The 13754-nt window shown below is 47.8% G+C and overlaps 1 protein-coding gene across 2 annotated transcripts in view; it reads left to right on the plus strand.

The window, feature by feature from the left end:
• LOC118078417 (uncharacterized) overlaps window positions 1-13754 on the plus strand; it is a 295133-nt gene that overhangs the window by 255635 nt on the left and 25744 nt on the right. The window contains exons 1-4 of one of the 2 annotated variants that reach the window (XM_088668904.1): window positions 2569-2709; window positions 9751-9849; window positions 10572-10654; window positions 10752-10878. The exons of the other annotated variant lie outside the window; for it this stretch is intronic. Of the exons in view, the coding sequence (XP_088525030.1) occupies window positions 9777-9849; window positions 10572-10654; window positions 10752-10878 (283 nt within the window). The 5' untranslated portion in view covers window positions 2569-2709; window positions 9751-9776. Of the gene's footprint in view, window positions 1-2568; window positions 2710-9750; window positions 9850-10571; window positions 10655-10751; window positions 10879-13754 lie in introns of those variants that run through there. 2 annotated transcript variants of the gene reach the window in all.

The raw sequence follows: 13754 nt of genomic DNA on the forward strand, positions 1-13754 counted from the left end.
AATGAATTCAAACTACAAGAAAGAAGATTCCACCTAAACATTAGGAAGAACTTCCTGACAGTAAGAGCTGTTCAGCAGTGGAATTTCCTGCCAAGGAGTGTGGTGGAGTCTCCTTCTTTGGGGTCTTTAAGCAGAGACTTGACAGGCATATTTGCCTGTCAAAGGAATGCTTTGATGGTGTTTCCTGCTTGGCAGGGGGTTGGACTGGATGGGCCTTGTGGTCTCTTCCAACTCTATGATTCTAGGATTCCATGACTTCTAAACGGAGCTTCTAGGCTCCAGTAGATAGCCTATTGGTGCAGCAGGGGACTCTGAAGATGAGGGGACTCTGAAGGGAGACTCTGAAGGTCCATTTAACAGGAAAAGGTCCATTTAACACAAAAAGCCACAGCAAAGCGTGGCAGCGTCAGCTAGTATATACTGTGCTATAAGCAAAAATCTGCTCTTATTCCCTTATGGGGTTCTCCATCGGTCGGAGAATATAACAGAGGCCAACCAGAGAATTTTGAGAAGTAAAGCCTTTATTTGCTGTTGCAACAGGGTCCTTCCCCTCACGCAGGAGATCAAGGAAGGAACCTAGAAGAAAAAAGAACCTCCACTTTTATCAGTTTTCCCATCACCAAGAAACACCCCCAAAATACATCATTCCTACATCACAGCTAGGTAATCAATACCTCACAAAAAGGGAGGGTTCAAGGTAGAAATCTGAGCACCTTTGACACCTCTCCTAGTCCTCCTCTCACCCCTCCCAGGTGTGAATTCCTAAACAGAAAGAGAAATCAACAGTTTCCTAAAAGTTGATCACTATCTTTCCTTTAGAGGAGTCTTCCATTGTGAATGAGATGACTAGCAGTCTGGCCCCATTGAGGGGGAAATGTCCAGTTGGCAGAGCCTCCAGCTGACAGGATTCTGGCTCCCAAGTTGATAGTCATGTGGAAATGTGTGTGTGTGTGATTCTGGTCAGAGAGAGTCAAAATGGTGTCAGTCAGTTCATGTACATGTTTATGAACAATATATATATAAAAGTATATATAAAAGTTGATTCTTGCCTGTGGCCTAGTCAGCTGGGCTCTGTTGCGGCCTACTCAGTTTTCCCGGCACAAGGCCTGTTTTCAGTCTGTTGCTGTGGAATTTAGTGATGTCGCCGATTGTCTGCAGCCAATGGAGACACAGACTCTCTGTTATATTTCCCAGCATGCACTTTTATGTGATCTGTGTGTTCTGAAACATGGGGGTTTGGGGGGATTTACGTGGCCCAGGTGTGATATCTGTCTTAGGTACGTTTCTTAGGTCCTTTGGGCATTCGCATGTGATGTTGTGTCAAAATTTTAACGCTATCGGTCAAGCGGTTTTGTTGAACATTCGAGAGGAAGGAACATGCCCAGTTTATATTTATATATATAGATTCATAACTGTATATATAAACCACATGTCTGAAGCCCGATAGAAAAGGTCCTGAACAAATAGACCTCAAATATTTCTCCCCATTGTCTCTTTCCTCACAAATCCTGTCTTAAGGGCACATTCAAGACATGAACAGGGTGTGAGCCTGTGACCTGTGATGTAGATTCAGGAATTCAGTAGTTATAATAAGAAAAGAGTGGCCAAAACCCAGAGAATGCAATCAGGTAACTTGCCGGACAGGAGATAAACAACGCACTCCGATTTCTGTTGTAGACCATCTTTTTTGTGATGTAGGTATGATGTTTATGGGGGTGGTCTATGGGGGACTCTGGGGGCCCATTTAGGACCTACAGGGACTCCAGGTAGATAGCCTATTGGCGCGGCAGGGGACTCTGAAGATGAGGGGACTCTGAAGGTCCATTTAACAGGAAAAGGTCCATTTAACACAAAAAGCCACAGCAACACGTGGCAGGGCCAGCTAGTATAGTATATTTTTACAAAATAAAAAAAATTCCTTCCAGCAGCACCTTAAAGACTGGAAGGAATTTTTTTATTTTGTTTCGACTAAGTCAGACCAACAAGGCTACCTACCTGTAACTAGTATATTTTTAAGTAACCCAAGATTTAGCTGAGATTCCTGCATTGCAGGGGGTGGGACTAGATGACCCCAGGATCAGGGCTGGATCTAGCGGGTGGCGAGGAAGGCCCCCGCCAGGAGCATATGGGCTTTGAAACATGTCCATAAATATGTCATGAGCTACGAACATGAGTCTGACCAAACTGCGGGAGGCAGTGGAAGACAGGAGTGCCTGGCATGCTCTGGTCCATGGGGTCACGAAGAGTCGGACACGACTAAACGACTAAACAACAACAAATGTGTGGAGAGGGGGCGTGGCCCCGAAGAGGAGCTGCTCTGGCCGAGCACAAGCCCCCCTCCCCCCCCCGGGCAGCCCAACCAGGAGGGAGGCGGGAGGCGGTTGCGCATGCGCCCCACTCCTCCCGAGTTGCTCCCCTCTTCGGTCACTTCCCCCCACTTTCTGCAGTTCAGCAACGGAGGCCGATTAGGGAGACCCCTCGCTAGCCGGGATCAGGTCAGGTTCTGCAAAGGGAGAGAGGGTTGAACTGGGTGGACGCGGCTTTGCGAGGGTTAAAGGGAAGCGAGCTGCCTCCCTAGAGCGGACAGGAATCGGGGGGGGGTCCGGGTCCTCCAGAGCCAAGGCCCCTCCCTCCCTCCCTCCCCAGTCCTCCTTTCCTGTCTCTCCTGCAAGGGCTGCATCGCTGTCCCCTCCCTCCTGGGATGATCGGGTGAGTCTCCTCCCCCCCCCAGAGGGTGCAGTGGGGAGACGGGGGGGGGGTCCCAGGGCTGCAGCAGGGGAGGATGCCTGGGGGGGCCTGATCTGCTCATGCAGGGGGGGGGACCCCAAGTCAGGGAAGAGAGAGTCCTGCCAGGGAGGGGGGGCGAGATCTGCAAGGCTCTCCTTCCTGGAGATCAGAGGATCCCAAACTCCCCCGAAATCTCCCTTCTTCAAACAAAGGAGTCCCTGGGAGTTTAACTCTGTGTGACGTCGCTCAGCGTCATTGCACAACAGAGGAAACATGTGCAAATGGTTTTCCAAAGCTGGACGAGGAGGAGGACTACCCCCCCCCATTAAAAGACCCACTAGGAGGAGGGAGGGAGGAAAGGTGGGAGAGAAAGGCCAGGAATAAAGAGGGGGATCCCAGCCCATAGTCTGGCTGCTGCATTGCAAACCAGTTTCCCAGCCGTCTCCAAGGGCAGCTCCACATGGAGGCCACTGCAGCAATCCCCTCGCACCCAGAGCATGGCATCCCAGGACCACATCCTCTCTGTCCCAAAGGGATTGTTGCTGGAAAACCAGCTGGAAATGGGCGCTGCTACTCACTGAGCCTCCAGGGACCTTGGCATCAATGGCTGTGTTGTTGTTAATAATAATAATAATAATAATAATAATAATAATAATAATAATAAATTGGCGGCCTAAATTTCAAGGGAGATGTCTTTGGACTCACCCACTTGGCCCTCAGGGGGTTGGTCAGATACATTCCTGGTCCTCAGAGCAAAGAAAAAGGGACCCCACCCCAGGAGTCTGCCTTGAGAGCAACAGAGAGTCCAATTGCAAGAAAATGAGACAGAAGCAGGGGAGAAATGTTCCCTGAAGCGGGGGTGGGATGAGAACAACTCCTGAGGACTCCTGGATGAGGAATCCAATAATAATTTGTTGTTGTTTAGTCGTTTAGTCGTGTCTGACTCTTCACGACCCCATGGACGTCAGGCACTCCTGTCTTGCACTGCCTCCCACAGTTTGGTCAAACTCATGTTCGTAGCTTCGAGAACACTGTCCAACCATCTCGTCCTCTGTCGTCCCCTTCTCCTAGCGCCCTCAATCTTTCCCAACATCAGGGTCTTTTCCAAGGATTCTTCTCTTTTCATGAGGTGGCCAAAGTATTGGAGCCTCAGCTTCACGATCTGTCCTTCCAGGGAGCACTCAGGGCTGATTTCCTTAAGAATGGATAGGTTTGATCTTCTTGCAGTCCATGGGACTCTCAAGAGTCTCCTCCAGCACCATAATTCAAAAGCATCAATTCTTCGGCGATCAGCCTTCTTGATGGTCCAGCTCTCACTTCCATACATCACTACTAGGAAAACCATAGCTTTAACTATATGGACCTTTGTCGGCAAGGTGATGTCTCTGCTTTTTAAGATGCTGTCTAGGTTTGTCATTGCTTTTCTCCCAAGAAGCAGGCGTCTTTTAATTTCGTGACTGCTGTCACCATCTGCAGTGATCAAGGAGCCCAAGAAGGTGAAATCTCTCACTGCCTCCATTTCTTCCCCTTCTATTTGCCAGGAGGTGATGGGACCAGTGGCCATGATCTTGGTTTTTTTGATGTTGAGCTTCAGACCATATTTTGCGCTCTCCTCTTTCACCCTCATTAAAAGGTTCTTTAATGCCTCCTCGCTTTCTGCCATCAAGGTTGTGTCATCTGCATATCTGAGGTTGTTGATATTTCTTCCAGCAATCTTAATTCCGGCTTGGGATTCATCTAGTCCAGCCTTTCGCATGATGAATTCTGCATATAAGTTAAATAAGCAGGGAGACAATATACAACCTTGTCGTACTCCTTTCCCAATTTTGAACCACTCAGTTGTTCCATATCCAGTTCTAACTGTAGCTTCTTGTCCCACATAGAGATTTCTCAGGAGACAGATGAGGTGATCAGGCACTCCCATTTCTTTAAGAACTTGCCATAGTTTGCTGTGGTCGACACAGTCAAAGGCTTTTGCATAGTCAATGAAGCAGAAGTAGACATTTTTCTGGAACTCTCTAGCTTTCTCCATAATCCAGCGCATGTTTGCAATTTGGTCTCTGGTTCCTCTGCCTCTTTGAAATCCAGCTTGCACTTCTGGGAGTTCTCGGTCCACATACTGCTTAAGCCTGCCTTGTAGAATTCTAAGCATAACCTTGCTAGCGTGGGAAATGAGCGCAATTGTGCGGTAGTTGGAGCATTTTTTGGCACTGCCAAAGGGTTTCTTCCGATTGCTGAGAGGCTTCCTGAGAGTACAGATGGATGAGCAAGATTCAGCTGATGACACCAAATTGGGAGGGGTGGCTAATACCCCAGAGGACAGGATCACACTTCAAAATGACCTTAACAGATTAGACAACTGGGCCAAAGCAAACAAGATGAATTTTAACAAGGAGAAATGTAAAGCATTACACTTGGGCAAAAAAAAGGAAAGACACAAATACAGGGTGGGAGACACCTGGCTTGAGAGCAGTACATGTGAAAAGGATCTAGGAGTCTTGGTAGACCACAAACTTGACATGAGTCAACAATGTGATGCAGCAGCTCAAAAAGCCAATGCAATTCTGGGCTGCATCAATAGGAGTATAGCAGCTAGATCAAGGGAAGTAATAGTACCACTGTATTCTGCTCTGGTCAGACTTCACCTGGAATACTGTGTCCAGTTCTGGGCACCACAGTTCAAGGAGGATACTGACAAGCTGGAACGTGTCCAGAGGAGGGCAACCAAAATGGTCAAAGGCCTGGAAACGATGCCTTATGAGGAACGGCTTAGGGAACGGGGTATGTTTAGCCTGGAGAAGAGAAGGTTAAGGGGTGATATGATAGCCATGTTCAAATATAGGTTACAGGTAGGTAGCCGTGTTGGTCTGGATCGAAGTAAAATAAAAAAATTCCTTCAGTAGCACCTTAAAGACCAACTAAGTTTTTATTTTGGTATGAGCTTTCGTGTGCATGCACACTTCTTCAGAAGTGTGCATGCACACGAAAGCTCATACCAAAATAAAAACTTAGTTGGTCTTTAAGGTGCTACTGAAGGAATTTTTTTATTTATGTTCAAATATAGAAAAGGATGTCATATAGAGGAGGGAGTCTCTTCCTCCTGAGTCAGGCAGAGGAGAGAAAGCAGGCAGATCAGCAGGTTATAGAGACTTCCCTCTGGATACTCCCAAGGGGCTCCAAACAGGATGGAGAACATCTCATAATGCTCTACTGATAACCCATCCGTTTTCTGGGAAGGCATCCGTGATTAATTTGAAACTGTTCTGTTATATTTTTCTCTCGCAACCGACCTATCGAAGGGTTAACCCAGACTCCTGGTTAACTGACAGCAACATTCCATGGGAGGCGTGTCCTGCCTGGGGTTTAAATGGAAAGGAGAACCGTTACCGTGTTTCTCCTATTTTAATGTTGTTGTTGTTTAGTCGTTTAGTTGTGTCTGACTCTTCATGACCCCATGGACCATAGCACGCCTATTTTAATACGTAGCCATAATATAAGACGTAGCAGGATTTTCAAGCATTTGAGAAATATAAGCCACACCCGGAAAATAAGCCATACTGATAGGCACAGTTTTGGAGGGCGCCAAGGAAGAGTGGAGGCTAGCCTCCCTTAAGACGGCCCTGGATAGAGCTCCTGAGGGTGGCCAGCCTCGCTATCGCCACCTCCGCTACTGATGCTACCCCGTGCGCTCTTCGTCCCCCTGTTGTTATTTTAGTTAGTTTAGTTTTTGCGCGCCTGCCCCATTCGGAGAGTTTTTATCTCCACCGAAGTGGGCCCTCCCCCCTGCTCCCTCTTCCGAAACCTCCGAGCCGGGTCCGCAGCATGGTGGTAGCGGCGGAGGCGGTGGGTGAGCCGCTGCCCATGCCCTCCGTCCCCTTGCCAGGGGGCTGTTAGAGGAGGACGCGAAGGCAGAGGGAAGCCCCCAGTGCTGCTGCCAGGCATGTGCGGTGCCCCAGGAAAATGGCAGAGGCGGAGGCGGTGTGAATCCAGGTGACGGGGGCAGTAGCCCCGCAGCTGACAGACACGCCAGACACGTCGCCGGCACGCTGGGTCCTTTCCCTTCAGTGAGTGCCAGCCGGCGGCTCCTGGGCCTGAGGTTCTGCCTTCCGCCAGGGCTGCTGAGGAGCCTTGCGAGGGAGGAAAGGAGGCAAAACCGGAGCCACCTCCACCTCCTCTGTTATGTATTGAGCTGATTTCATCCTCCTTCCCCTTTGCCACCGCCGCCTCGTCTCCTAGCTGAAGCGTCTCCCGGGTGCCGCACGCTGAAGCGCGGGCAGGTGGACGTTCACTCCGCATCGGATCGGGCTGCCCCATTGCCTTTAACCCTCTTGCGGGGCCGGAGGGAGGAAGCGATGCGCAAAAGGAGGCGCAGGCGTTTGATCCGACTGCGCTTTGGTTTGGGGATCTGCCCTTTGGTTCGGTTACCTTTCATCCCCTTCTTGGCCCGGCCGAGGAGGCCTTAAGGTACAGTGGTGCCTCGCTTAACGAATGCCCTGCTTAACGAAATTTCCGCTTAACGAAAGGATTTTTCGAGCAGAGGTTGCCTCGCTAGACGAATTCGTTTTATGAAAAATTCGTCTAGCGAATCACGGTTTCCCATTAATTCAATTCAATTAATGCGTTCCTATGGGCAAAAAAAAAATTCAAAAAAAATTCAATGCATTCCTATGGGATTCGCTAGACGAATTTTTCGTTATCAGAAAAGACCCGTTGAACGAATTAAATTCGTCTAGCGAGGCACCACTGTACCATAAAAACATAATAAAAAAATAAGACATCCCCTGAAAATAAGACACCGTGTGAGTTTTTTGAGGGGGAAAAGTTATAAGACAGTGTCTTAGAAAACCGCTGTATGAAGTTTGAGCTAGAAACAAAAATTTATTAGAAAGAAAAACCCCAAGGTGGCTGTTGCCTACAGAGGCTTTAACTATCAAGAGAAAAAAAAAGGAGTCGAACTGGTTGCTATATGAGGACATTCTTATAGAATCAGAAGAAGGTTGGAAAATCAAATCATATGAGCAATTAAGGGAAAAGGGAATAGGATGGTTGCAGTACCATCAGATCAGGGACCTGTTCAAACATGATAAAAAGAATCATGGCTTTGAAAATAAAAAATCTAAATTCCAAATAGAACTAGTGGAGGGCAAGGAAAAATTGATGACTAAAATGTATGACCTACTGCTAGATTGGAACCCAAAAGACGAGCGACAAAAGAGTGCAGGATAAAGTGGGCAGTGGATTTGGGCCATAATATTGTCATTGAACAATGGCATAATCTGTGGAACCATCAAATCAAATTCACTGCATGCACAATATTGAAAGAAAACATCGTGAAAATGATGCATAGGTGGCATCTAACGCCCGTCAAACTTGCAAAAATATATAAGACAAACAGTAAAAAATGTTGGAAGTGTAATCAGAAAGATGGGGATTTCTACCACATGTGGTGGCAGTGCGAGAGGGTAAAGGTCTTCTGGGAATCAGTATATAATGAACTAAAGAGGTTGTTGCGCTATAGCTTCCCAAAAAAAGCGGAAGCAATGTTATTGGGTAGAGAAATTAAAAAGGAAGACCAAAAACTCTTTATGTACGCCACCACGGCGGCAAGAGTTATACTGGCCCAAAGGTGGAAGACACCAGAAATCCCAACAGTATAGAGGATTGGAGGGAGAAAGTGACAGAATATTTAGAGTTGGCAAGACTGACAGGAAGAATAAGAGACCCAAAAGAGCAAAGGTACCAAAAAGAATGGAATAAATTTGTAGAATATTTAAAAGATTACTGTAAAATTTGAAACCACCAGTAGGCTTATTTGAAAATACAACAAGGACATATATATAGCCGTTGTCATAAAGATATATGTGAAAATGATGTAGGATTAGGACAGGCAAGAAAGAATAGAGCGCCGAAACCTGAAAATTGGAAAAATAAAACCAAGTGAGAGGAAAGAGGAAGTCAAGTTCGGAAGAGCAAGTCTAGAAGGAAAATATATAGGAAAGAAAGGTCAATAAGGTATGAGATGGAACACTTATTTGTAAATATTTTTATTTAAGAAATGCTCACAGCACTTTTTTTCTTCTTTGTATGTTCTTTGCATGAAATAACTTTATTCATGTATTAGAATATTTGTCTAACAAAAGCAATAAAAATCAAATAAAAAAGGACAGTGTCTTTAAAAAGGGGAAACGCGATATGTCAGTGGGAGAGGGATTTGGGAGATGAGAGTAGATGTGGCATTTGTGAGGTTCTCTGATATTTGCTTCTTAGGAGCTATACCAATGAAACTCACACTTTGTACTAATAAAACCTGAAAGGAACCATCAAGAAAGAATACAATAAATGGGCACAGTTGAAGTGTCTGTGATATTTTCCCCTGAAACTCATTTGGTGGGAAGACTCTTTGGAAAAGACCAAACAGCCTCCAGGACTAGAAGGAGGCCGGTTCTGGGTTGGGGCCAAGTTCCCTCAGGAAGGAGGAGAGCTTCCCAGGAGGGGACTTTCTAGTTCTGCCTCCCTTCTAGCCCTGGGTTCGCCTGACGCCTGTGTTTTCCTCCCTCATGGCCTGGATTTATGGACTACTTGAAATGAGGCTGCCTTTTAAATTTTAATACTGTCTTTTAATTAATTGTTTTTATGTTTTATTGTGGTTTTGTTGGTGTGAGCCGCCCTGAGCCTGGTTTTTGACTGGGGAGGACGGGGTATGAATAAAAATTTATTATTATTATTATTATTATTATGAAGGTACCTGGCCAGGTACGGGCTGGAAATCCTGCTCTCCAATCATTCCCAAAGCCCAAGAGTTCTAGGGGTGTTTTGTAAGGCTAAAGGGAAGCGGGGGAGCTTTCTTTATTTTACCTCAGAAACCCCTCTTAGTACTTCTTTTGATTTGAGAGGCGAAAGGCAGAGGCCGATCGTCGCAGCATCCATGGAATGAGATCTCACACCCTCAAAGTTTTTCTCTTTGTCATTCTCTTTCTAATATTTCTCACATATCTCTATTTTGAATCCTTGTTTCTTTTTCAGGAGAAGAGAAGGATCTATTTTCAGAAATGGACTTGGATTCCTGTGAGGCAGAGAGGCCTCCGTTGGACACCAGAGAGAGGCCACTGGGTAAGGAGGAAGGTGGTTTTTCTGAGTTTCGTTCTGTTGCTTTTCCACCTAATCTCTGGGTTGTTTTCATTTTGGTTTTTTTGTGTGTGTTTTTTTGGGGGGGATATTTGGGACCAAGGGTCCAGAGGAGGGGAGATGTATCCCAGTACGTTTCGGGGCACAATTCAAAGTGTTGGTGTTGACCTTTAAAGCCCTAAACGGCCTCGGTCCGGTATACCTGAAGGAGCGTCTCCACCCCCATCGTTCTGCCCGGACACTGAGGTCCAGCTCCGAGGGCCTTCTGGCGGTTCCCTCACTACGAGAAGCCAAGTTACAGGGAACCAGGCAGAGGGCCTTCTCGGTAGTGGCACCCACCCTGTGGAATGCCCTCCCACCAGATGTCAAAGAGAACAACAATTACCAGACCTTTAGAAGGCATCTCAAGGCAGCCCTGTTTAGGGAAGCTTTTAATGTTTGATGGATTTCTGTATTTTAGAATTTCTGTTCTTTTGGAAGCCGCCCAGAGTGGCTGGGGGAACCCGGCCAGATGGGCGGGGTATAAATAATAAATTATTATTATTATTATTATTATTATTATTTCTGCACAACAAAAATGTGAAATGGGCACAAACCTCCAAATGCTCTCAGCAGGTCAGGCTTTCTCAAAGGCCCATCTGTAGTTAGAGATGCCCTTTTTCACCTGTGAGAGAAGCAGACACTCCTGGCATCCTGCTTACCTTTTATTTCTCTTGCAGGTGACAGAATGATGCTGGCAAGACCTCCTGATCCGTCTTTTCATGGGGGCAGAAGGGAAGCAGCGGCTGTGGAACCAGATCAGGTCAGGGGAAGCTGCCTTGTGGGGACAGAGGCTGAGGGATGGAGCAATGTCATGGACTGGTTGGGCACAGAGGAGGACATTTCCCTTTTTCTTTTAGGGTCCAGTGTCCTTTGAAGATGTCGCTGTTCCTTTCACAGACGAAGAGTGGGTGTTCCTGGATCCTGACCAGAGAGCTCTGCATAAGGATGTCATGGAGGAGGATTGTGAGATCGTGGTCTCTCTTGGTAAGGCTCCCTGTGGGATTGTCCTATCGGCCTGGAAATTCAACAAAATACCTCTATGTGACAAACCTCCTATATTTCCACAGAGCTCAACAGCGCCCCCTACAACACATGGGAACCTAACACCCCCACAATAAGCAGTAAAGTACATTTTTTTCTGTGGAAAGTCTTCCTCCAGTTCTGTTTTTATACCATGATTGGGCTGGTCTGAACTGCTCAAATGTATTTCCGAGTTTTGATGGCTCAAAACACCACTTTCTTGGGGATTAGTACCAAAAAAATATTTAATTTAATTTAATAAGAATGTAATGCAATATCTTTTATGAAGACGTATTTATTAGAAGAACAGTCATAAAGAAAAAACCTGAAACACATAGAAAAAAATGAAATATAAAGAAATTCTCACCGTCAATTAATACCGGTACTTTGTTTGGTAACCATTATTATTATTATTATTATTATTATTATTATTATTATTATTATTATTATTACCCTGCCCATCTGGCTGGGTTTCCCCAGCCACTTTGGGCAGCTTCCAACAGCATATTAAAATACAATAATATATTAAACATTAAAAGTTTCCCTAAATAGGGCTGCCTTCAAATGTCTTCTATAAGTCTGGTATTTGTTTTTCTCTTTGACATCTGGTGGGAGGGCGTTCCACAGGACGGGTGCCACTACCGAGAAGGCCCTCTGCCTGGTTCCCTGTAACTTGGCTTCTCGAAGTGAGGGAACCACCAGAAGGCCTTCAAAGCTGGACCTCAGTGTCCGGGCAGAACAATGGGGGTGGAGACGCTCCTTCAGGTATACTGGACCGAGGCCATTTAGGGCTTTAAAGGTCAGCACCAACACTTTGAATTGTGCTCGGATGTAGATCTTTCAAGACCGGTGTTATGTGGTGTCGGCGGCCGCTCCCAGTCACCAGTCTAGCTGCCACATTCTGGTTTAGTTGCAGTTTCCGGGTCACCTTCAAAGGGAGCCCAACATAGAGCGCATTGCAGTAGTCCAAGCAGGAGATAACTAGAGCAGGGGTCCCCAAACTACGGCCCCCGGGCCGGATGCGGCCCAATCGGCCTTCCAATCCGGCCCGCGACGACCCCCACCGCCCGCTGCCGCCGCCCGCTCTCACGGCGCGCGGCGCAGCGACGATCTAAAAAATCGCCAAAAAATCGCCAAAAATCCTTTGTGCGCATGCGTATGGGCCTCTCCCGACCCGGAAGAGGTCATTTCTGGTGCACTTCCGGGTCGGGGGAGGCCCATACGCATGCGCACAAGCGATTTTTGGCTATTTCCCCCCCCGCCCGTGTGCGTGTGCGCATGCGCACGGGCGCGCACTCCCCCGCCCTCCGGCCCGCTGCGCGCGCACTCCCCTGCCCTCCAGCCCGCCGCACGGTAAGTCTGGGGACCCCTGAACTAGAGCATGCACCACTCTGGCGAGACAGTCTGTGGGCAGGTAGGGCCTCAGTTTGCGTCGCAGATGGAGCTGGTAGACAGCCGCCCTGGACACAGAATTAACCTGTGTCTTCATGGACAGCTGTGGGTCCAAAATGACTCCCAGGCTGCGCACCTGGTCCTTCAGGGGCACAGTTACCCCATTCAGGACCAGGGAGTCCTCCACACCTGCCCGCCTCCTGCCCCCCACAAACAGTACTTCTGTCTTGTCAGGATCCAACCTCAATCTGTTAGCCGCCATCCATCCTCCTACCGCCTCCAGACACTCACACAGGACCTTCACCGCCTTCACTGGTTCTGATTTGAAAGAGAGGTAGAGCTGGGTATCATCCGCATACTGATGAACACCCAGCCCAAACCCCCTGATGATCTCTCCCAGCGGCTGCATGTAGATGTTAAAAAGCATAGGGGAGAGGATGGAACCCTGAGGCACCCCACAAGTGAGAGCCCAGGGGTCTGAACACTCATCCCCCACCACCACTTTCTGAACACGGCCCAGGAGGAAGGAGCAGTCATTTTAGACTCACAGCTGTCCATGGAGGCACAGGTCAACTCTGTGTCCAAGGCAGCTGTTTATCAACTCCATCTGGTACGCAGGCTGAGTCCCTACCTATCCACTGACTGTCTCACCAGAGTAGTGCATGCTCTGGTTATCTCTCGCTTGGACTACTGCAATGCGCTCTACGTGGGGCTACCTTTGAAGGTGACCCGGAAACTACAACTAATCCAGAATGCGGCAGCTAGACTGGTGACTGGGAGCGGCCGCCGAGACCACATAACACCGGTCCTGAAAGACCTACATTGGCTCCCAGTACGTTTCCGAGCACAATTCAAAGTGTTGGTGTTGACCTTTAAAGCCCTAAACGGCCTCGGTCCGGTATACCTGAAGGAGCGTCTCCACCCCCATCGTTCTGCCCGGACACTGAGGTCCAGCTCCGAGGGCCTTCTGGCGGTTCCCTCACTACGAGAAGCCAAGTTACAGGGAACCAGGCAGAGGGCCTTCTCGGTAGTGGCACCCACCCTGTGGAATGCCCTCCCACTAGAGGTCAAAGAGAACAACAATTACCAGACCTTTAGAAGGCATCTCAAGGCAGCCCTGTTTAGGGAAGCTTTTAATGTTTGATGGATTTCTGTATTTTAATGTTTGATGGATTTCTGTATTTTAGAATTTCTGTTTTGTTGGAAGCCGCCCAGAGTGGCTGGGGGAACCCGGCCAGATGGGCGGGGTATAAATAATAAATTATTATTATTATTACTGTATGACAGTGCCCCCAGCTCCCAAGCCCTCTAGACGGTCCAGAAGGATGTTATGGTCGATGGTGTCAAAAGCCGCTGAGAGATCCAGCAGGACTAGGAAACAGCTCTCCCCTTTGTCCCTAGCCTGCCAGAGATCATCGTCCAGTGCGACCAAGGCAGTTTCCGTCCCT

This window comes from Zootoca vivipara, chromosome 4 (genome assembly GCF_965207765.1).
Source record: "Zootoca vivipara chromosome 4, rZooViv2.hap1.1, whole genome shotgun sequence".
NCBI lineage: Eukaryota > Metazoa > Chordata > Lepidosauria > Squamata > Lacertidae > Zootoca > Zootoca vivipara.